Source organism: Pezoporus flaviventris, unplaced genomic scaffold (assembly GCF_033815535.1).
Source record: "Pezoporus flaviventris isolate CSIRO_AGI_PZ_B2104156 unplaced genomic scaffold, CSIRO_AGI_Pfla_v1 ptg000030l, whole genome shotgun sequence".
NCBI classification, from domain to species: domain Eukaryota; kingdom Metazoa; phylum Chordata; class Aves; order Psittaciformes; family Psittacidae; genus Pezoporus; species Pezoporus flaviventris.
Genome location: NW_026892578.1, coordinates 12,669,555 through 12,691,536, shown reverse-complemented (window position 1 = coordinate 12,691,536; position 21,982 = coordinate 12,669,555). Strand labels below are relative to the sequence as shown.

Genomic DNA, 21,982 nt, shown 5'->3' with positions numbered 1-21,982 from the left:
GCACAATCCTGGGCATGGTATTCCTAGCACAGACTTCACCAATACCTGAAGGGTATACTCACTGCAACACCTCAAAAGCAGTCACAGATGATGTCTTAAGCTTTCAAAGAGCATTTCTAAGCAAATTGCTTGAAACCATGTTCAAGCAGATGGTAATCAATTAAACAGGGTGATCTATATCAGGGAATCCCTCTCCAAAAATGGGGATGGGTTAAGAGCCAATCTGTCTGTACAGTGAGCTAGTGTGCCTTTCACCCTTTTTCCAAGAAACCTCTAATATCTCTTTAATGCTAATTTCCTCCCATGTCTTCTCTGCATTTGTAAAATGGTCAGTTGTTTTAGTATGGTTAAAAGAAGTCACTAATACTGCTTCAAATCCTTCTGTCTAAACATGCAACTAATGTCACATCTCTTTCCCAGATAGCAATACAGAATTTAAACTGCAACATAATATAGTCTGTAATAGAATTATTTCCTATAGCAAGCTTTTTCTGAACCTGACAGAACATTTTGTTTCACTAGCAAAGAGCTAAGAAAAAATTTAAGCTGATAAAAAAGACTGCCTTTTTCAAAGTCCTTGCTTTGTTATACTTGTCAAAAGAAATCCTAGAGAATTTATTATTCTGTTTTCACAAGAGTAGCATGTGTCTTATTAGAAACAAAGAAAAAATTACTTTAAGAGGTCTGTCTTAAGCTTTTGATCATATGTGTCCTCTATGTTCTTCACAGCAACCTCCCGACGTCGAAGTGCATCATCAATAGCTTTATTTTTCTCTTCCTGAAGTTTCTGAGAGCTGAAATACCCATAAATATGCAGACAACGATCAGTTACAGAGCCAAAAGTAGTTTTGGTTTTTGTTTTGATTTGGTTTGTTTTTTTAATAACACTTAAGAGACATCAAAGGGTAATGTGCTTGCTTGGAACATTGTAGCAATTTAAAATTATCATCAGAATCTGTCACTGTAATTCATTAAGAACAAGGAGATTTGACAGAAATTAAACTGCCCTATTTAAAACCCAGTACCAATTAATTATGCAGCTAACCCGGGTTAACCCTAGCTCAGTTTCCCACACCAGAAATGCTTCAGAGGAGACAGCGCTAAGCATGCTATTCTACCAGCACCCTCTGCTGGGTTGTTAAAAAACCCTAAGTTTTTGCTATAAAAGCCAGATGACAAAGTAATGACATCAAGTAGTACTGAAAACCTGTCTATAAATGTTGTGTTTTGGTGTGTTTTTTTTTTAACCAAAGCAAAATGATATTACTAAGGACAAGTTTAAAAAAACAACAAAAAAACAACCAACAATCAAACATACAAAAAAACCAGTAAGGATATTTTGCTTCTTTAGAAGCAAAAATTCATACATATGTTACATAAATGTTATGGTTACATACTGTGTTGGTTTTGTTGTTTGATTAATTTTTTTTTTTTAATTTTAGCACTTCGAAATGAACATCTGGTTCATTGCCTCCAATGTGCTGCTGCACTGGTTTGGTTTTATGAGGTGGCACAGGAAAAAAACCTAAATCATCTTTTTTTATGGGGTATCCCTGCTAACAGAGACAGTACACAATACTGCCCAAAATACAAAACATAACTTCTGGGATGTCACAGAAGTAGCAACATCTTGAAGCATGCTTTCCAGAAAAAGGACAATAGCATCATTTAGCATTATATATGCCTTTCAGCAACTTACACTTCGAATGCCTCAATTCTTTGCTTCAGTTCTGCCTCTCTGGTCCTTATGACTTCAATATCTTTCAGTAGACTTTGTCTCTGAGCATATACTTCCTTTGCTTCTATCTAAATCAGAAAATATTATTTCTATTTTTACTTCATACTTTAGACAGGTATTTACTGTTTAACACATTCAAACTTTCAAAGATATCCTTCAGGAACTGGTCTTACTCCAATAAATATTATTTATATAGTCATAATTTAACGTAAGATCCAGGATCAATTGTAATTTTTTTTGTTTTTAATTCCTTATCTGCTTTTATCCTGAATAAAAATGGTTGGAATGGAGTCACTACAGTCTATTCATAAACACTTTCCTTTTAAGAAATAGATTAAAACTTCTTTAAAAGAAAAAAAAAAGTTTAAAAAAATTACAATGATGAACATGTTCAAAACACTTGAATTTTTTAAAATAAACAATAGTTTTGTATGCTCCTCATAAAAACAAAATTGAAATAGCAAATGCCAAAATGTCCTGATAAAGCATGATTTAAAACTGAAACCGAGTAAACCAACAGTCTTTCCATTTTTGTAGCTTAATTTACAGAAATCAAACAAATTGTAAAAGGGATTCTCCAAGTGATGAACATGCTAATACCGACCTCCACATACCTTCTTAGCACAAGTCATTATTTCTTTCCAAAGAAATAATAAGTGTCTAAGAAGAATAAAATTATGATTTTGCCATATGGGTGGTCTTATAAAGTTTGCAACCATGGGCATTTGACAATGCTGAAAGACTTAGCTGCTGCTGCTGGTGGTGCAAAAATAGAGCAGTTTGTCAAGACATATTGCCTGGGCTTAAAGTTATCTTAGTAAAGGCTTAAATGACTTTCTACCTTTAGTTTAAATATAATTCAACTCAGTAGAGCTCCTGGTCTCTGTTAAGAATCTCCAGGTAAATGAAGTGAGTTGCACCAACAATACCAACCAGATATATTCATACACGATACTGGACAAATATGTTGACCTAGTAATCCTTTTTTTTTTGGTTTTAATTACTGAATTAATTTCATGCTCACAGAAGAAGACTGACAGCATAAAACAGGTGGTCTTCTTGTAAACTTCCAAGGACATCACCATAAAAACAATTCATATCATAGTGATAAGATGTTTAATTTTCATATTGGAAGGAGGGCAATGGTAGATTCCATCTACATAAATAATAATATATAGAGAGACATGCATGATTCCTTTGCTAACTAATACCATACTCCCATGATGGGGGAAACCCAAAGCAAAACCAAACCAAAATAAAAAAAACACAAACACCACAAGATAGCAAAAACGTGGCTAGCAGCTGTGGATGGCTATAGTTTGCATAGAGAGGTCTACTGCTGAGAGCAGGGAAATGGCTAGGAAAACAGGAAACAGACCAGCAATCAAACTATTCTTCAAAAAACTGAAAAGTAATAGAAATCAGGAGAAGACATTTAGAACTATATACAAATTATTGTGTGCTGCAGTAACAGCTACTGCTCTGGCAAAACACCAAGAGTTAACAGCCCAAAAGAGGAACTCATGAACAAAGAGTGTTCAAAAAAACAAACTGAGATGACAGTTTATAGTACAGACAGTGGCTATTAATAATATACAACATATAATGACACAAAGAAATGGCATATGCATATTTCCCTTCTGAGAGGAACAGAGGGCCTGATATGCAGAGTTGACCCTCATCACAGGGAAGTGTGTAGTCTGCCTGGAGCCCGGATCAGGGATATCACCAGGGAGCTCCCCAACCTGGTGCAGCCGACAGACTACTACCCGCTGCTGGTCTTCCAGACAGGTGGGGAGGAAGCTGCTTCCCGCAGTCTGAGGGGGATGAAGAAAGACTACAGGGCCTTGGGGCGGATGGTGAAAGAGTCTGGGGCTCAAGTGATCTTCTCCTCACTCCTTCCATCTTCCACTGATGATGTGGGAAGGAATGGGAAGATTCAGTTCATGAACAATTGGCTTCGAGACTGGTGCTACAGGCAGGGCTTTGGATTCTTTGATAACGGCTGGTTTTATAGGGCACCAGTCTGGACAATGACAAGTGAGAAAGGTTTGTCCTACAGAGGCAAAAGGATGCTGGGGCACGAATTAGCAGGGCTCATTTGGAGAGCTTTAAACTAGATTCGAAGGGGGATGGGCTTGTAGCTGGGCTTGCCCCAGTGGGGCAGTGCTCCAGAATTGATGAAGACTGGGAGGCCTCCTACAATCCTAGGGTGAAATCGGTGTGCTCAGCTCGCTCCCTGGAATGTCTGTACACCAATGCGCACAGCATGGGAAATAAGCAGGAGGAGTTGGAAACCTGTGTTAAGTCAGGAGATTATGATCTGGTGGCAATTACAGAGACGTGGTGGGACAGCTCACATGACTGGAATATAGTCATGGAAGGCTATGTCCTTTTCAGGAAAGACAGGCCAGCCAGGAAGGGTGGTGGGGTTGCTCTTTATGTGCGGGAGGAACTACAATGCACCGAGTTCTGTCCAGGGACAGATGATGAGCGAGTTGAGAGTCTGTGGGTGAGAATTAAGGGGCAGGGTGGCAGGGGGGATACTGTTGTAGGTGTCTGTTACAGACCACCGGATCAGGGTGAGGAAGTTGACGAGGCCTTCTACAGGCAGCTGAGAGCGGCCTCGCAGTCACAGGCCGTGGTCGTCGTGGGGGATTTTAACTTCCCTGATGTTTGCTGGAAGGACCACTCGGCAACCCAGCCGCAGTCCAGGAGGTTCCTCCAGTGTATGGATGATAACTTCCTCCTGCAAATGGTGGATGAGCCGACCAGGAGAGGAGCGCTGCTGGATCTCATCCTCACTAACAAGGAGGATCTGGTTGAAGCAGTAAGGGTTGAGGGCTGCCTTGGTTGCAGCGACCACGAGATGGTGGAGTTCAGGATCTTGTGTGGCAGGACTAGTAGAGTAGCAAGTAGAATTGCAACCCTGGACTTTAGCAGGGCAAACTTTGGCCTTTTCAAGCAATTGCTAGGGGAAATCCCATGGGCAAGGCTGCTTGAAGGTAAAGGGGCCCAAGATAGTTGGTTGACATTCAAGGACTGCTTTTTCCGTGCTCAAGATCGGAGCATCCCGACATGTAGGAAGTCAAGGAAGAGGGCCAAGAGACCTGCATGGCTAAATAGGGAATTGCTGGGTATGCTCAAGCAGAAGAGGAGAGTTTACAGGTCATGGAAGGAGGGGCTGGCCACTTGGGAGGAATATAAGGCCGCTGCTAGAGGATGTAGGAAGGCAGCTAGGAGGACTAAGGCATCCTTAGAATTAAACCTGGTGAGAAGGGTCAAGGACAGCAAAAAGAGCTTTTTCAAATACCTGGCAGATAAAACTAACACCAGAGGCAATGTAGGCCCACTGATGAACGGGATGGGTGCCCTGGTGACAGAAGATACAGAGATGGCAGAGTTACTGAATGCCTTCTTTGTCTCTGTCTACTCTGCCGGAGGCAGTCCTGAAGAGCCCTGTACCCCTGAGACCTTAGATGAAGTCAGGTCGACGGAGCGGTTTGCCTTAGTCGATGAGGAATGGGTTAGAGATCAGTTGAGCAATCTGGACATCCATAAATCCATGGGTCCAGATGGGATGCACCCGCGGGTGCTGAGGGAACTGGCGGAAGTCATTGCTAGACCACTCGCCATCATCTTTACCAAGTCTTGGGAAACGGGAGAGGTGCCTGAGGACTGGAGGAAAGCAAATGTCACTCCAGTCTTCAAAAAGGGCAAGAAGGAGGACCCGGGTAACTACAGACCGGTCAGCCTCACCTCCATCCCTGGGAAAGTGATGGAACACCTTATCCTTGGTGCCATCTTAAGGCATATCAAGGATAAGAGGGTTAGGAGGGGCAGTCAACATGGCTTCACCAGGGGGAAATCATGTTTGACCAATCTCTTAGCCTTTTATGAGGAAATAACACGGTGGATGGATGATGGCAGAGCGGTGGATGTGGTCTACCTCGACTTCAGCAAAGCATTTGACACAGTCTCCCACAGCATCCTCACGGCTAAACTGAGGAAGTGTGGTCTGGATGATCAGGTAGTGAGGTGGACTGTGAACTGGCTGAAGGAGAGAAGCCAGAGAGTTGTAGTCTATGGGGCTGAGTCTAGTTGGAGGCCTGTAACTAGTGGAGTGCCTCAAGGGTCAGTACTGGGACCAGTATTATTTAATATATTCATCAACGATTTAGATGAGGGAATTGAGTGTACTATCAGCAAGTTTGCTGATGACACTAAGCTGGGAGGAGTGGCTGATACGCCAGAAGGCTGTGCTGCCATCCAGCGAGACCTGGACACGCTGGAGAGTTGGGCAGGGAGTAACTTGATGAAATATAACATGGAAAAGTGTAGAGTCCTGCATCTGGGCAGGAACAACCCCAGGTTCCAGTATAGGTTGGGGAATGACCTGTTAGAGAGCAGTGTAGGGGAGAGGGACCTGGGGGTCCTAGTGGACGACAGGATGACCATGAGCCAACACTGTGCCCTTGTGGCTAAGAAGGCCAATGGCATCCTGGGGTGTATTAGAAGGGCGGTGGTTAGTAGGTCGAGAGAGGTCCTCCTTCCCCTCTACTCTGCCCTGGTGAGACCGCATCTGGAATATTGTGTCCAGTTCTGGGCCCCTCAGTTCAAGAAGGACAGGGACCTGCTGGAGAGAGTCCAGCGCAGGGCAACAAAGATGATTAAGGGAGTGGAGCATCTCCCTTATGAGGAAAGACTGAGGGAGCTGGGTCTCTACAGTTTGGAGAAGAGGAGACTGAGGGGTGACCTTATAAGTGTCTATAAATATATAAAGGGGGAGTGTCACGAGGATGGAGCCAGGCTCTACTCAGTGGCAAACAATGATAGGACAAGGGGTAATGGGTACAAACTGGAACACAAGAGGTTCCACTTAAACTTGAGAAGAAACTTCTTCTCAGTGAGGGTGACAGAACACTGGAACAGGCTGCCCAGGGAGGCTGTGGAGTCTCCTTCCCTGGAAACATTCAAAACCCGCCTGGACACATTCCTGTGTAACATTATCTAGGTGTTCCTGCTCCGGCAGGGGGATTGGACTAGATGATCTTTCGAGGTCCCTTCCAATCTCTAGCATACTGTGATATGCACACCATACAGTCTACATATTCCATTTAGTGTTCTTCTGAGCTAAAAGAATTTATAGTACAACTAAAAGCAACATTCAACTTATTAAAACAGATTTAAAAGTATTTATTACATTTAAATCCTTCAATACTAACTTGCAGAACTGTTCCTTTTCCAGCCTACACTCATTCTTGCAGTTGCTAAATGCATTCCCCTAATTATGAGAGTATAAGTAAATCCAAAGCTTTCGCTAATAAGCCAATTAAGATCTGAAGGTAAATCTCCCAAAGATAAAAGGACAGGTTAAGCAACTCCCTGAATCCTTTTGTACTAGATTAAGAAAAAAATATTTGGAACTTTACCTCTTGCTGCTTTTGAAGCCTCTCAATAGCATTCTTTTCACGAGAAATCAAGGCTTCAGCCTTTGCTTGATGTGCTCTCTCTAGCTCATGACGCAACTCAGAGATTTCTTTCTGGGTCTGTGCTTTCTCCTCCATCTTAATCTTTGCTATTTCAACTTCTTTAAAATGTTCTAGCTTTTACATAAAGAGGAAGACAAGGTTAAGTAGGGCCATCTTCAAATTGACAATCACTCCTCAGACAATTCTAAATTTCACCTAGAAAGTCTTGTTACGAAATGATAATTCAGTGAAAATAAATTACTGTGATAAAAATATCTTAGCAGCACATACTATTTGCATGTATCACATACTTTTCATGTATTTATCTGGAATCCCAAAGCAGATCTTACACAAAACTAATAGCTTTAGACAACAGCAGAACAGAGACCTATGAAGAAAAACACACTGCAGGACTGGTACTCTGCTTGCAATTAAGGCATGGCCACACTCTTTAATTCCTCCTCTGACACGGTCTCTATTCTTGCCCCTTTCCCAAAGAACCACTTCTGACTGATTATGCAAGAAATGGCAGAAGCAAACCCATCACAAATCGCTCAGGAACAACAGAAATTCATCTGGACACAAAAGAATTTCCGAACATGTAAAAAAATATATGCAGAACTCCACATAAAGAGGGTTACAGAAACAGAAGACCTGATTCACAGACTTCTTAGCAAAACAGGAAAAAAAAAAGTAAATGCATACAAACAAGAAAACATGCATCTGGCAACTACACAGAAGAATTGTAGGGAACATGTGTCCGTCCGCACAATGTGTGAAGTGCCGTATGTGCAAGAAAAAAAAGTGTTTATTAAGAATTATAATAAAAAAACTGGAAGAAAATAGAAAGCAAACATACAAGATAAAAGATGAGAAAAAACAACAAAAGAATAAAAATAGAATGATAGAAAAATTATGAGACTGAAGAAAACAAGGTTAAAGAGAGGAAAAAGCACAGTAGGAATGTCTAATCTGTAAGCATAAAATTTTTGAAAAAAAGAAATGGTGAGACAGTACAGTATCACTTGTACAGACACAAACTGGTTTAGAAACGTGTTACAGTAATTCACATCACACTGCTAAGCAATCCGTGTAATGATAACTGAATTTAGAAATTATTTATAACTGGTTAAGATTCCAATTTCCTTTGTTTCAACCACTTTGCTTAAACAGAAACAAACTTAAATGACACACAAATTAACACGTTCTACATGCTGAAAAGGCAGTGCCAGTGGGGGAATAAAGACCAAAGGGAATAGGAAGTTTCCAGCAACTTTAACTGCCCATCCTTCTACTAGTCTAGCTGAATAAATATGACTCAGCTGATTTCATCGAACAGTTTATATGCAGATGAATGACTCTAAAAGTGTAACTAGGAATTGTAACTTAGAATATTATTTCTATATCCAAACAGACTATTAATCTTGACAGAAATTACTGGGAAAAAATACCATATTTGAATGAACTATAGTTAATTTATTTTTTTTCTAAGCAAATAAAGTATTTATTTTGACAGAAATTTAAGGGGGAAAAAATCCATATTTAAATTAACTGCAGCATGTTCTTCTGCTCCATTTTTCAGATATAAGGATTATTGAGGGCTTATGCAGCAAAAAAAATAATTTTATTCACAAAATAAAGAGAAATTCTCTAAAAGAGCTGTCTTCAATTTCAGAAATAAAAAAAAACACTCAAATATTGTCTGTTATGATTTTAGTGTTTCTGTGTAATGTTTTGAAACAGTATGTAAATTCTCATCACTATTAAAAATTAACTGCCAAGCTACACAGCAGCAATTCACACCTCTATGTGTGTGCTATGCACTACACTGAAATTCAAGCTTCAAAATCTTAATTGGGAAGGAAAATTAATAGATAAATGTTTACTCTGCTTAGTCATACTATAAACCAAAATCAAAGAGAAATATAATTTACCAAATTACAACAATCAAAATAAGAAGTTGCATTACAAATTAACATCAGAACAAAAAGCTCAGCATTCTGTGAACATTCAAAAAAAAGGAATGGAAAATATACATATGCAATGTCATCAACAGTTGATATTGAATTAACTTAGTCTTTTGTTTGTTGTCACTCACTATTAGATTTCTTCTTTCAATTTACATTAAGCATTAAAACTTTGTAATGTGCAAAGTAAAATTTAACAAATGTCTCTCTCAAATTCAATGACCAGAGTTATACCTTTTGACACATTTCCGCTTGAAACTGCTTCTCTATTTCTTTTCTATATTCATGAAGTTTAGCTTCTAAAGATTCGTATTTCTGATGCCAGGGATAAGAGTCTGCAAACTCTTCATCAATCAGCTGAAGCTTCTCAGCTATAAAAAGAGCAACATATCCGTCACAACTGAATACACTATAGTTATCTTGCCAAAGACTACAGGAACCTGTCTCTCTGTAGGAAGTTCCTTAGTTTACCTAAATAGCATTGTCATAGAAAGACAAACCTGTTTGGTACGGAAGCAGAGGCAGCACAGAAATACCACTGATCAGCTTTGTGCCACATAACACATATATTGGAGGAGGCACTTAGCTGTGTAGGCACTGTGGTATTATTACACAGTCATTCATTCTCTTTATCATGGATGGACAAGTATTTTCTTCTGCATGCAATGTTAAGGTGGTTTTTATTACTTTTATTACTTTATTTTATTTTTATATAGGGCATGCCTATATATCCTAATAGCATGTAATATACAAGAGCTCTCAATACATGCCTGTCACTGAAACACTACTTTAGGAAGAGAAGCAAGACACTCATCTGCAATTATGTTTTTCAGAACATAATGCAGCACATAACACTTATAATCTATCTAAGATGTTAGAGGTGCTAGGTAAATGCCTAAGAAAACATTTGAGTGATCAAAAAAATAATAATCCTTACAGGACTTTGGCCTTATTTTAAGATAGGTTTAAAAAAAAAATCAACAGGTATGACTTTTACTGATAACTACTTCAGGCTGCATTTGAGCAAGCGATAAATGAATATAATTAACAGAATTTATAGATCAATACCATTTATCAATATGAAATATCTGGGGAGACTTGTGTATAGAGTCTTACCAAAACTTACCAAGAGATTCTCTGTAAGGAGGCACTGAGTTTGTCTGAGTTTCTGTGTCATGAGTTTCCTTGCTTAGATGATGCTCTGTAAGCCCAAGTAAAATCTGCATAAGAAAACCTGTCAAGATCCAATATATTAGTTATGCCTGATCTTGTAACAAAATTGAATTTGAGACTGTAATTAATGAAACCATCATAATTGTACAAGAAAACCTATTCAATTTATGGAAAGAACCAAGTATTTAAGTAAAAAGCAATACTAGTAAGATCTTAAGATTTTGTTATAAGCATAATCCAGTCCACCTCACCCTGTAAAAGTTGTCCTTTTCCCTCCACTCACGTCTCTGTCTCTGATTTCTGAGGCAATTTGAGAGAGCATATTTTTACTACTTTAATTATGAGGTCACTATGTAACAGGGTTTCTGATGCTCAAGATACCTTAGGCTATACAATATAGCTAGATTTCATCATACAAACATAAGAATTATTTCTTCAATAAAAAAATAGAAAGTCAATTAAATCTTTAACTAGCTTTTGAAGTACATTAGCAAGCTAATACAAGCAGTTACAAACACAATCCAAAGTCTGAGTTTGCCAAAGTTAGTGTGAAGAGCTTTGAGAGCATTATATTTCATACCTGATTACAGATGTTTTTCATATATCTGCTCAAGCCATTTATTTTGTAAGTGAATGTTAAGATGTAATTCACACCACAAATAGCAGTTGGATAATCCTGAAATATAATACTCATCATCCTGGTGTACTGCAAGTTTCAAAATCAAAATTATTCCATAGCAACATCCACTCAAGAAATCTGAATTTCTATTGCTTGCATCTTAACAAAATGGAAGCTGATACAATTATCTTTGTCTGTATCATGTATAAACATCTTGTACCTTTATTCTCCTTCCGAGTTTCTGAAGTCTGTAAAAAACAAAAGATGTTTTAGACAGTCTACTCCATCACCACTGTAGTTTCAGCTTATTTTCAAAATCAAAATAACTTTACCAGTGATTTGTAAAGACTGGACTTTGGATTGATCCTCATAAACTGGAGAAGATCTTGCATAGTCCACAGCTTTGGGGGGGGGAGAGGAGGGGAAGGGGGAGAGAAGGAGGAGAGCATAACTTAGAAAAAGTTAACTAATTCAAAATCATTTCAAATATGTCATAGGCACTATTTTATATTTGTAGAATGTTTCCATTCAAGAAAGATCTATTTATCACCTTGTAAAACAATTTTCAGTGGGCTGCTATTCTGGTACTTCATTTAATTATTTCCACTACCCAAGACATGACATACAGCAGTCAGCATGTAGTTATTACATGATCAACTGAAGCTGTGAAAAAGAGATAGTTTAGTTTCCTCCCTGCCCTGAATACACACTTTTGCTACTCTTCTTGCCCCTTTTCTTGATTTATCACAACCAGTCAGATGAGCTCACTAAGCACTCACCAGGTCAAAAGATTAATTTTCAGTTAGAAACAGCTTCACCCCATCACGTACTCATAGAGGAGAAAAAGTGAGAGGGCAGGGACTGTACTTTTCAGCCATAGATTCTACGCAAAACAGCTTAAACTGACCATGAACCACATTTTCAGGGAACTGAATGGCCAAACAAGAGGTTAGCTTTAGTAGGGATCAGTTCCCCAAGTGCTCTGTCACACAGTCTCACAGTCATGTCAGACTGTGGCTATGGGTGAAGCAAGTGCAATTTTAAGAGGCTTGTGCTGTCTCTCTAAAAACCAGCATTATTAGCTTATTGCCAGCATTTATGAAAACGACCCTAAATAAAGAAATCCTTTATGGAGATAATCAGAAGCTGTATTTGTGTTTGTATTTCACTATCATAAAAAGGTTTGTTTTGTTTTTTTTTTAATTTTGTTGGAATATGACAACACCCAGAATGCAAAGCTCACAGAAGTCTTAGAAGAGGTAAATTACTGAACTCACCTTCTTCTTTTCTAAACCACTTTCTGGAAAGAAAACAGAAAGTGAATACTCATAGCCACATCTCTGTAGATGATCTGCTACCAGACTGTTGGAAGCTGTGATCAAAACTGAACTCCCTTCACTTGGAACAGCCTGTGGCTGAAGTTCTCCACTTAAAATTGGGTGCATTAGTTCATGGATTAGCTGGTTTCGGAGCTGTGTCTGATATAGAAAAGACATTATAATCTCAGTTTACATGCTATTTAATGAGTTTTTACTTTTCAAAATTCACAGTGAGTCTCGTATTACTTGTACAAGTTACATTACAACCTATGTAACAGAAATGGGCAGACCAGCGTTGACAAAATGCAGAATAGTGCTTGGCACACTTTGCCTTTCTTGAAAACATTACAACGGTGGCTACACTGAAGTTCGACTTTCTCTCACAATGTATCAAACGTAGAACTGAAAAGAAGTCTTGCTCTGTCAAGAACTTGCATAACCTCCACTCTATCCCCAGCTTCAGTTTTAGATCACTGCCTTCCTGTTCTCCTTCTCACTGGCTTAAATAAAGCCTGCCTGATGTGGGCTCAATTTCAGGTGTACTTGGAAAACTCACTAGTCCTGTTCTGAGTCTCATATTGAGAAGCTGCCAATACCATCACAAAAGCAGATGGGAAAATAAACAGGAATTTCAATGTCTTTAAGACAAATTTTACAGGGAAGCAAGAGTACTAGCTTAAAAACCCTACAGGCACTAATAATAATTAAACAGCATTTTCTATTCATTATTTGCATCCTATAAAATTACAATAGAACAAAAAGAGTAACAAGGAATCAGAAAGTCTACCTCCTACAAAAAGATGTATGATTTTTATTATATAATGATAGAAATTGTTTATAGTGTACTAGAAGATTACAACAGAAACAGCATTTTAAGCTTTCAACAGCAGGTATGCAATAGTGACAAAGATGATTAAAGAAGTAGCGTCTTACAAAAACAGGACAAAATACTTACCAAAAGTTAAGAAACCTAAATCATCAGACCAGCCTGATATTTTTGCATGGCTTTCTACAGAAATTAGGCTGGCAACAGAAATCAAGACAACTGAAAAAATGTTTTCCTTATTCATTTCTGAACTTGTCCAGTTTCACTCAACTTAGACACAGGTGATACTGTCTCAAAAACAACTGAGACCAACAACACCTTACACATCTCATGACAAAGCACAGGTGGAAAACACAGGGCTAAATCACCATCCCTACTATGGGAAAGGAAAGCAGAAATCAGTTATTTACATGTTGGACATTCAGCTCCAGATCCACTCTGCCTCTTACAAGCAGAGACAGACAGATAAGACAACAAGAAATTTGAGAGCTTTCTCATTAGAAGATGTAATCCATAAGAAATCAGTAAGAATCCGTAACTGTATTAATCCTTCAGCTCAGAAAAAGACTGTATACTCTTCTATACAAGGAAAATGAAGCACAAAAACAGACTTAAATAGCTTGCCACCTGACAGACTATTAGTTAAGTCAAACAAGACACGAAATGGTTCAAGAACTGCAAGCTTTGTATGGAAATCACTGAGGGGAAAAACAAGTTACCCTGAAAAAGAGAATTGTTGGCCGTAAGATTATCAATCGCATTCTTAAAGTATAGATTAATTTTTTTTTTTTAAGGCAGTCAGATGATTTTTAAAGACTAGCAAAAAACTGAAACTGCATGAAATACATTTCAGCATTTAAAGCCTGATACAAATTTCTGCTGTAACACAAAGGATTTCTTGTTTCAAAAAGCGAGATGTGGTTGTAAACAATCCAATAATGACAAACACTCTAAATGCAACATGTTTCACGAAGAAATACATGCAGCCATCCACAGGCTCCCTCACAAAAATAAGAAAAAATTAACATAATTTTAAACTCTGCCTGGAAAGCTCATAACAATCACAATCTAATTCCTTTAAAACAAGGGTGTAAGACTTCAAAGTGATGCAAAGGACTGCTGGGGTAACCAGCAATGAGACTACTGCCCCTCGACTTAACTTAGCACTGTAGAACAGAATCCTGAAGAATAGGTGTGACTGCTGCCTATAAATCATCAAGAAGAGTAAGAGCTATGTAACCTGAAAGATACTTTCAGCACAATATAAAGGCAAGAGCAACCATAAATAAACCCAGGCTACAAACCAGAACAAAGCTTCATTCTTGAGCACAACCATAGTCTAAGATATTTTCCTGAATAAGCAGACAGGAGGAAATCAGCTCAAATGACTCTATGACTCAAAATAGTTTTAAAACAGAACTGTAGTATTTTAGGATGATAATTCCTATAGCATGCTTACTTACAGTAGATAATAGACTCTATGCCCTATGAAATCCTTCCCAATCCTGTATTTTCATTTACTCCTCTCTTCCCTGCTTGACTTTTTTCGTCAAGCATGCAAATTCAAAGACCTGATACAGACCTTTAACCCCCCTGAAAAAGACTCAGACTAACCCCCCCCAAAAAAAAGCTGAACACAAATTCGGCTGTGACAAGAAAAATACATTTGGGAAGAGGGTGAAACGCATTTATTTAGCATGACTTTTACTGCTTTCAATGTTAAGCAGTACAGTGAATCACAGGCAGCACCTGCTGAGAATAAAGCACACCTTAAGTGTGTCCAGTACACCTCGGTTCTTAAAAGTCTGATAGAGCCTTTTCCGGAGCTCATCCTGGGAGAGCGTCTCCTTTTCAACCGAAGCCATCCTGCCCTACAATATCAGGAAACAGAAACAAGGAAGCAAACAAAAAGGCGCGTTATTGACTCCCAGCTCGATCCACGGCCGCCGAGTGCCCCACCTGCCCGGCCTCTCCCTCAAGCAGGTCCAGGCTTTGCCGGGCAGCCTCCCCCTACCCACGGGGAGAGCCCCCGGCCCCGGCCCGCTCCCGTGCGCTGCGCCTCAGCCCCTCCGGTTCCTGCCTGAGGAGCGGCAGCAGGCGGTCCCCGTGTGTCGCCGGCAGCCCGTGCCACCGCGCTCTGGGAGCCGGGCACCCAGCACGCTGCCACCCACCAGCTCCCACCGCGCGACGGCTGCCGGCGGACGCTGAGGCGTCACTGGCGCGACGGATGCTGAAGGAGCATTTCCGGGAGGCCGTTGGGAGCCGTTGGAGACTGATCGTCGCAGGGTAGGTGGTGGGCCCCTGCGGGCCTAGACAACCCTTCTACCCCCCCCCCCCCCCCCCCCCCCCCATTCTCTCGTTCTCCCTTCCTCTTTCCCTCCCTTCCTTCCTCCCTCCCTCCCTGGTTCCGCGGGCAGCTCCTGCGGCACCTGGCCCTTCCTCTGGGGACGGCAGCCCCGAGTGGGCCTCAGGGTGCTGGAACGCGGCGGCAGGGTGCACTGTCCCGGGTAGCTCCGGAGTCCCCAGGGATGGGGACTGCAAGGCCAGGTTGGGGGCCTTGAGCAACCTGATGTAGTGGGAGGTGTCCCTGCCCGTGGGAGGGGATTGGAACTCGATGAGCTTTAAGGTCCTTGCCAACCCAACCATTCTGAGCTTCTATGGAGCCGCGCTATGGGACCCTGACATCTACCATCCTTCCTCTTTCTACCGCCTATTTGTAGGGCCCCTGTGGGAGAGACAGGCGAGGAGTCCTCAGAGGCAGATGCACCTCATTACTTCACGGGATCGTTGCTGTCCGAGTCATGGGGAGGAATGTCAGGGGATAGATCAGTAATTTAGGTTCACTTCCAGGAGGTGTTTCACTTCATAAAGATATTTTCTCCCCCTATTTGAGTATAAATGGACATACCTAGGAAAATGCTCATCTCCTTTTAGCTTATGGTAATTATGAATAGAAAGCATGTTAACTGATTTTTAAGAGCATTGTCACATGGGTTGAGTTTGTAGACTCATCAGCATGTCTGTCTTTTTCTTGTAAGGAACATTACTTTGGAGAATGTCTGGAAGTTTCTACTTTGTGATAGTTGGTCATCATGATAATCCCATATTTGAAATGGAATTTCTGCCTCCTGGAAAAGTGGAGTCCAAGGTGTGTTTTTTTTCCCCTGTGATACTCCTATGTTGTAATTATGATGCTTTTTCTTTTATAATTTTATGCTGCGTTAGAAGCATAGCCAGGATTTTGTTTGTAGTGTTATTAGTGTCTAGTGTTTTCTGCTTTTTTGCAGAAACTTTGTCACAGGGAGTAAAACTCTGGCATTCTGGAGTGTCTTAAAAGTTCATTGTCAGATCATACTAGTTCTTCATAAAACATGGTTTCCTTAAATATTTGATGCTGTATGGTGAAGAATATATGTGCTAGTCATGCTTGCTCTTAGGATGTAGAGCTTTTGTAATAGCTGTTTGTTATTTAATGCGTGTGTAGTTCTCTAAGGCCCCTGTAAATAGTTATAAGATAAAGTGAGGAACATATGTTTGAAAGCTCTATTTAGTCCCTTATTTTTTATGCTGTAAACCATCTTATTTTTTAGTCATCCTCATTAGTCATATTTGCTTTTAAGTAAGAAAGTTTTAAAGCTTGTATTGATAAATACAAGTTTTTAAATGTGAGAAATGTCAGACTTATTGAGTAAGTAGCGTTTCCAGTGGGAAAAGAACAAATCTGGTATTACACTGAGGAAAAAATAAATTGCAGAATAAAAGGCCATGGGTTTGTGAGTTTGTCAAAAAATTGCAGTCTGTGCTGTCACTGATTTGAACAGCATGGTGTGATCTGTATTTCGATCTAGTGTCCCATTAAGATAAGGCTAGTTGGACCATAATCAGTAAGTGTGGGGATGTGTCAGTGGAAAAATTCATTTTCTGCATTCTGCTATTGGAAATAGCTTGGCTTGGGTAAGCTTCTTGTCTGACTGAGGTTGAAATACTGATTTTTCTCCTAAGAGTTAATCTAAACTTGCTGTACAGTGAAAGAGAATTATTAGACATTCATGTTTTGGCAGTTGGCGCTTCTGTTTCTGAGACATGCCATTAAAGAATTAATTCATTTCAGATGCACTTAGTAATGGACTTCAGATAACGTAAGTGGTTTGCATAACATACATGGTAAATCAGCATGAGCTTTTGCCCCTTAAACTTCACTACTTAGTCTCTTCCTCGGTATGGTTTAGTGGAACTTGGAAAGCTATTAATGCCCTGAGCCAAACTTGGTTTTTGGGGAAGACATGGTGCACTGAGAGAAACAGTGCAAGTCCACTTACGTTTCCAGTCTAGTATAAGCTTACAGTATGGTTTAGTCCCATCTTCTTCACAGGTGTCCTCTGGTGTTGTAGTTCATGTGCAAAGTAAATGGCTCTTTGCCTACACAAGTCTTGCAGTGTTGGGGCCAAACACTGTGATCATTCTTATGAAGGCCATTCATGTTTGTTATAGGAAGAGGTGCAATTTACATCTGCAAGCATACATTTAATACAAGTTGCAGGAAGCCTTTCTGCGCTAGCTCTTAGGAAAAATAAAAATCCCAACAGAATAAAGCAATCCTATGTTTCTAGGCAAATAACCTTAAAATCCAGAATCTTTAGGTGATAATTTTATCAGTGTATCTGTCCTCTGTATTTCTCTGCTTTCCCCATCTGTCCCCCAATTCTATACATTGTAGTATTTTACAGTGTTTTAACACACAGTGTTTTACATTTTAACATTTACACATTTTAACATTGTATTGCTCAACTTCTGCCAAATTTGACAGGGACCTTACGGTGAAAAAACACTAAATTGCTGTAAATTTCACAAAACCAAGTGACTGGAAAGCGGAGGTCTCATAAAAGCAGAATTTTATGAGGGTCTCTGTTGTGGAATAATTTTGCAGCCAGAGATTACTCACTGGTAAACAAAAGAATTCATGCTTGAATTCATTCCTGAAGCATAAATACAGGCTTTACTGGTTTTACTACTCTCACGGCTGGTTTTGTGATGACCTTTTATGACTTTTATTTCTCTTGAAACTGAGTATCATGACAATAAGGTACTAGTTTCACTTACAGGATGGCATATATGTAACAGAAAAGAATGGTGTATATATGACTAGTTGTTTAGCAACTTGAGCAAACTATTGTTTATATTTCACTCCTTTCACTGAATTACTAATCCTCTGTCTTCTGGAAATACATTAGGATGATCATCGCCATCTCAACCAGTTCATTGCCCATGCTGCTCTTGACCTAGTAGATGAGAACATGTGGCTTTCTAACAACATGTACCTGAAGACTGTGGACAAGTTTAACGAATGGTTTGTTTCGGCTTTTGTCACAGCTGGACATATCCTTCCCTCTTCTCTTTCCATATATTTATATAGGTAAATCCTTTTGCCAGAAAGGGACACGTTAGATAAAATGAGTTTGGAACAGATTTCACTGGCTGCTAATCACTGTTATAGTTAGAGAGAGTCACCAGCTTCAAGATAAATTAAGAGGCACAGAAGGTGTTTAAAACTGGGACCAGTTGGAAAGGTGGATTTTTCTCTTTTGGAAGAGCTGAAATAGCCTAATGAAATGTGGAGCTTACCTGGAACAGAGGAAAGAGGTATGAATAGTGCTAGACAGGAGAAAGAGGAATAAACATGCTTGGTGTCCCCCACACCCATCTTGACAATGCAGCGGCAAGGCTCAATCTCATACACAGGTCATCCTAGAAGTATTTGTTGTGAAATATTTGTTATACATGGCAAGTAACATTGAATGCCATTTTAACTTCAGGGGTATATGGCAATGCTGCTGAGAGTGTCATCGCCATTCAGAATTGTGTAGCTTTAAAAAGAATAACCTTGGCTTATTTTCAAATAGGGGAGTTTTTAAACAGAAAGGTAATGCTTTCTAAATTTCACTGCTTCAGTTACTTCTTTAAAATGCTTCCTCCTATATAGTCACTGCTGTTTCATGTACAGCTAAACATTTTAAGTGTATGCAGAATTAGGTGTAAATGCTTATCTCAGGATATGTTAAATGTCTCTCTTCTTTGTGAAAGATACATTTTTCTTAATTGCTTTACATATGAGATTTATAATGCTTCATGATGTAAGGCAAGAAGATGGAATTAAGAACTTCTTTAATGACGTATATGACTTATATATAAAGGTAAGAACCCACTTCCTATGGTCTCACAGCAGTACTTCTAGGTGTGTTCTGCTATAGATGCTCAGGCATGCCTGTATTAGCATATTTTCTCATGGGGGCCAGTGTAAGTGGAGAAGAACCCATGCAGTCCACATGAGCCAGAGTTGATAACATAAAGGCTGTATTTTCTATTACGCAGAACAGATTTTTCTGACTTCTTATAAATTGTGCTCTTTCAGAACTTATGCTTCATGATGGTCCCATGATTTTGGGGCAGTATTGTGTCATTCATGGGAACAGGGAAAGCAAAAGGCTGTTGTACAAAAGCCTGATCAAAGTGCTTTGCTCTCAGAACAAGTGGCACGTGTTCTCTCAGCCTGGAGGTACTTCCACTAGATGGGGCAATCACGACAATCCACTGGAAGAATGCCACTTTGGCCTCCACAGAGCACTCAACCAACACTTATTTCCAAACTAGAAATTTCCACCAGAGTCATGATGGATTTGCTCTGAGGAGCTGCTATAAGGGATTGCTGTGCATGTACACGGGGTGAATGGAAGGGCCTGGAAATCAAGCAACTATTCAGGAGCTCCCTGCTCTCAAGTGGCTTTAAATAGGCTGAAAGCTAATAGTAGCTGTCATCTGAAGTAACATTTGCTAGTGCTAGGCATTGTGCTTATTGATGACTTTTTCTTTTTTCCTCAGTTTGCAATGAATCCATTTTATGAACTTAATTCTCCTATTCGATCCAGTGCCTTTGAAAGGAAAGTACAGTTCCTTGGGAAGAAACACCTGTTAAGCTGAATAAATGAGTTTCCTGAGTGAGTGCTTTTTCCATACTTCCCCAGTTATTTAAACTGTAGTTCTGGTTATTTCTCAGCATGTTTGATATTCATCTTCTGAGGATTGACAAACTGGATACTGAAGAAGCTTTTTTGTTGCTGTTGCCAATAGAAATCAGAACAGCCAAGCTTCTCTGGTTAAAACGTGTAACTTAAGAAGTTTCCTTTTATGTGCTACGGAATAGGTACATTGAGACGTGGGTGCCAGTGCATATGCAAAATGTAAGCTTCTTATATGTGGTGGGAGGAAATCAGATCTAAACACAAGAAACATCTCCAGTCATGCAATTTAATACAAATAAATAGTAAAAGGGAATTCTTGACTGTTTGGCTTAAGGGGTTAACTTTGTTATACACTTTTCTACTTACTGACATTTGCTAGAGAACATACTCTGCAGGTTAATTAGACTAACCCTACTCTCTGTGATATTAAATTAGGTCCATGTTTATATTGTAATGTGTAATGTATGTATTATAAAGTGTTTAATAAAAAGAGGGTGTATCAGCAAAGCTCTGTCTTCAATATTTCAATTTGAGAAAAAACCTCTAATGTTTTAGAGCTTAAAACTGAAAGCTTCAAACTTACTAAATGTTTACATGAGTGATGCATGTTTAGCTGCAGCATTGCATCAAGTGAAGTGACTGAAGTAGCCCAGAACACCCATTGTCTGGCCTGACTTTAATCCTAATTCACATATGGAAGAAAACTAAACTTAAATGTTTAAACCCACACCTTTCCATTTTCTCTGCAAGTGCTGAAAAGAAAATATATTAAGAGTAGGATCTTTGAACTATGAATCTCATTTTTGATGTTTCAGAAAGGCATTATTTGGCCTGTCTGGCTACTATTCCATTGTAAAATGTGGTTAGGGACTCTTCTGCAAAACTTACATCATTCCAGAACAGTAATTTTTAAATGGGCCGTTTGGCATATATGTACCTAATATTTTGGTTGGTTTCACAGTCTTTTAAGTAGCCTGTTTTCTTTTGCAGTGAACCTGTGTAAGCTATCTTCTTGGACTTCTCTTTGAAATGTCTGAGAAGTAATTCTCAAAGGAAGTGGTATGCTGTTCTAAGAATTACATTTTGCATAGTCTGTGTAAAGGGACCACATGTGTATGTGCTTTAAATGTACAGCCAGTCATTATTTCTTTGTAATTTACACTTACTGCTACACTGTCACTGTAAAATACTATACAAGAACACAATACAAAGGTGCAATATACCTTAAATAAAACATGTAATGATGCAGAATGGATGCCTGTTGGGTATACTTGAAATGATCTAACAGAAAACTAAATGATCATGGTAAGGCTACCTTATTGGTGGGGTGGCAAGTGAAGATGGGAATACTTGTCTTTATAAAAAGCACATTTTACAAAATATATTGACGTTTTGATAATGTCATGTAATCTTGTATAAATCAACTGGCTTGGGATGTTTTGCTATACGCATGAAAGCAATAGAAACACAATTGAGGTGTTCTCATTCATGCGATAAGGAATCATTAAGCTGGAGCCGTTACGCTGTTTTCTGCCTCCTCCACAGTAGCAGGATGGTTGGAAAAATACCAACACTTAAGACTCACTGAGGAAATGCTTCTGTTAAATAATCATATGTGGCAGTAAGAAGAGTTTTGACAGAGATGCAGGATTAATGCTAGAAGTTTCCACCAGTTTTGGAAACTGGGGATTTTTGATAATTGTATTCTTTTCTGCCATCATACAGTAGCAAGTTATGTAATATAACAGCATTTTCTCTCGTCTGATCTCTGAACAGAGTTAAACAAATGGTGCCTGGTTTTATGCCCCCTCTATGTTTTCTCTCTTCTGTATATAGGAGTTGTAAATGGGAAA

General features: G+C 39.4%; 2 protein-coding genes across 7 annotated transcripts in view; one reads left to right on the top strand and one right to left on the bottom strand.

Annotated features, from left to right (window-relative positions):
- The window catches only part of OFD1 (OFD1 centriole and centriolar satellite protein), a 36,026-nt gene extending 20,901 nt beyond the window's left edge, over positions 1 to 15,125 (bottom strand). For 3 of the 6 annotated variants that reach the window (XM_061459931.1, XM_061459934.1, XM_061459933.1), the window contains exons 1-9: positions 14,883 to 15,125; positions 12,246 to 12,446; positions 11,301 to 11,369; positions 11,189 to 11,216; positions 10,303 to 10,410; positions 9,411 to 9,547; positions 7,171 to 7,344; positions 1,700 to 1,806; positions 675 to 794 (exon numbers count right to left, since the gene is read on the bottom strand). In XM_061459931.1, coding sequence (XP_061315915.1) covers positions 675 to 794; positions 1,700 to 1,806; positions 7,171 to 7,344; positions 9,411 to 9,547; positions 10,303 to 10,410; positions 11,189 to 11,216; positions 11,301 to 11,369; positions 12,246 to 12,446; positions 14,883 to 14,978 — 1,040 coding nt within the window. In that variant the 5' untranslated portion in view covers positions 14,979 to 15,125. Of the gene's footprint in view, positions 1 to 674; positions 795 to 1,699; positions 1,807 to 7,170; positions 7,345 to 9,410; positions 9,548 to 10,302; positions 10,439 to 10,929; positions 11,164 to 11,188; positions 11,217 to 11,300; positions 11,370 to 12,245; positions 12,447 to 14,882 lie in introns of those variants that run through there. The other 3 variants (XM_061459930.1, XM_061459935.1, XM_061459936.1) reach the window with 3 other exon arrangements.
- Positions 15,126 to 16,151: 1,026 nt separating this feature from the next.
- On the top strand, positions 16,152 to 21,380 carry TRAPPC2 (trafficking protein particle complex subunit 2). The gene is made up of 4 exons (XM_061459959.1): positions 16,152 to 16,261; positions 18,345 to 18,493; positions 19,223 to 19,304; positions 19,990 to 21,380. Exons 1-4 carry the CDS (start codon positions 16,169 to 16,171, stop codon positions 20,086 to 20,088), a joined length of 423 nt encoding a protein of 140 aa, XP_061315943.1. The 5' UTR covers positions 16,152 to 16,168; the 3' UTR covers positions 20,089 to 21,380.
- Positions 21,381 to 21,982: the final 602 nt, after the last annotated feature.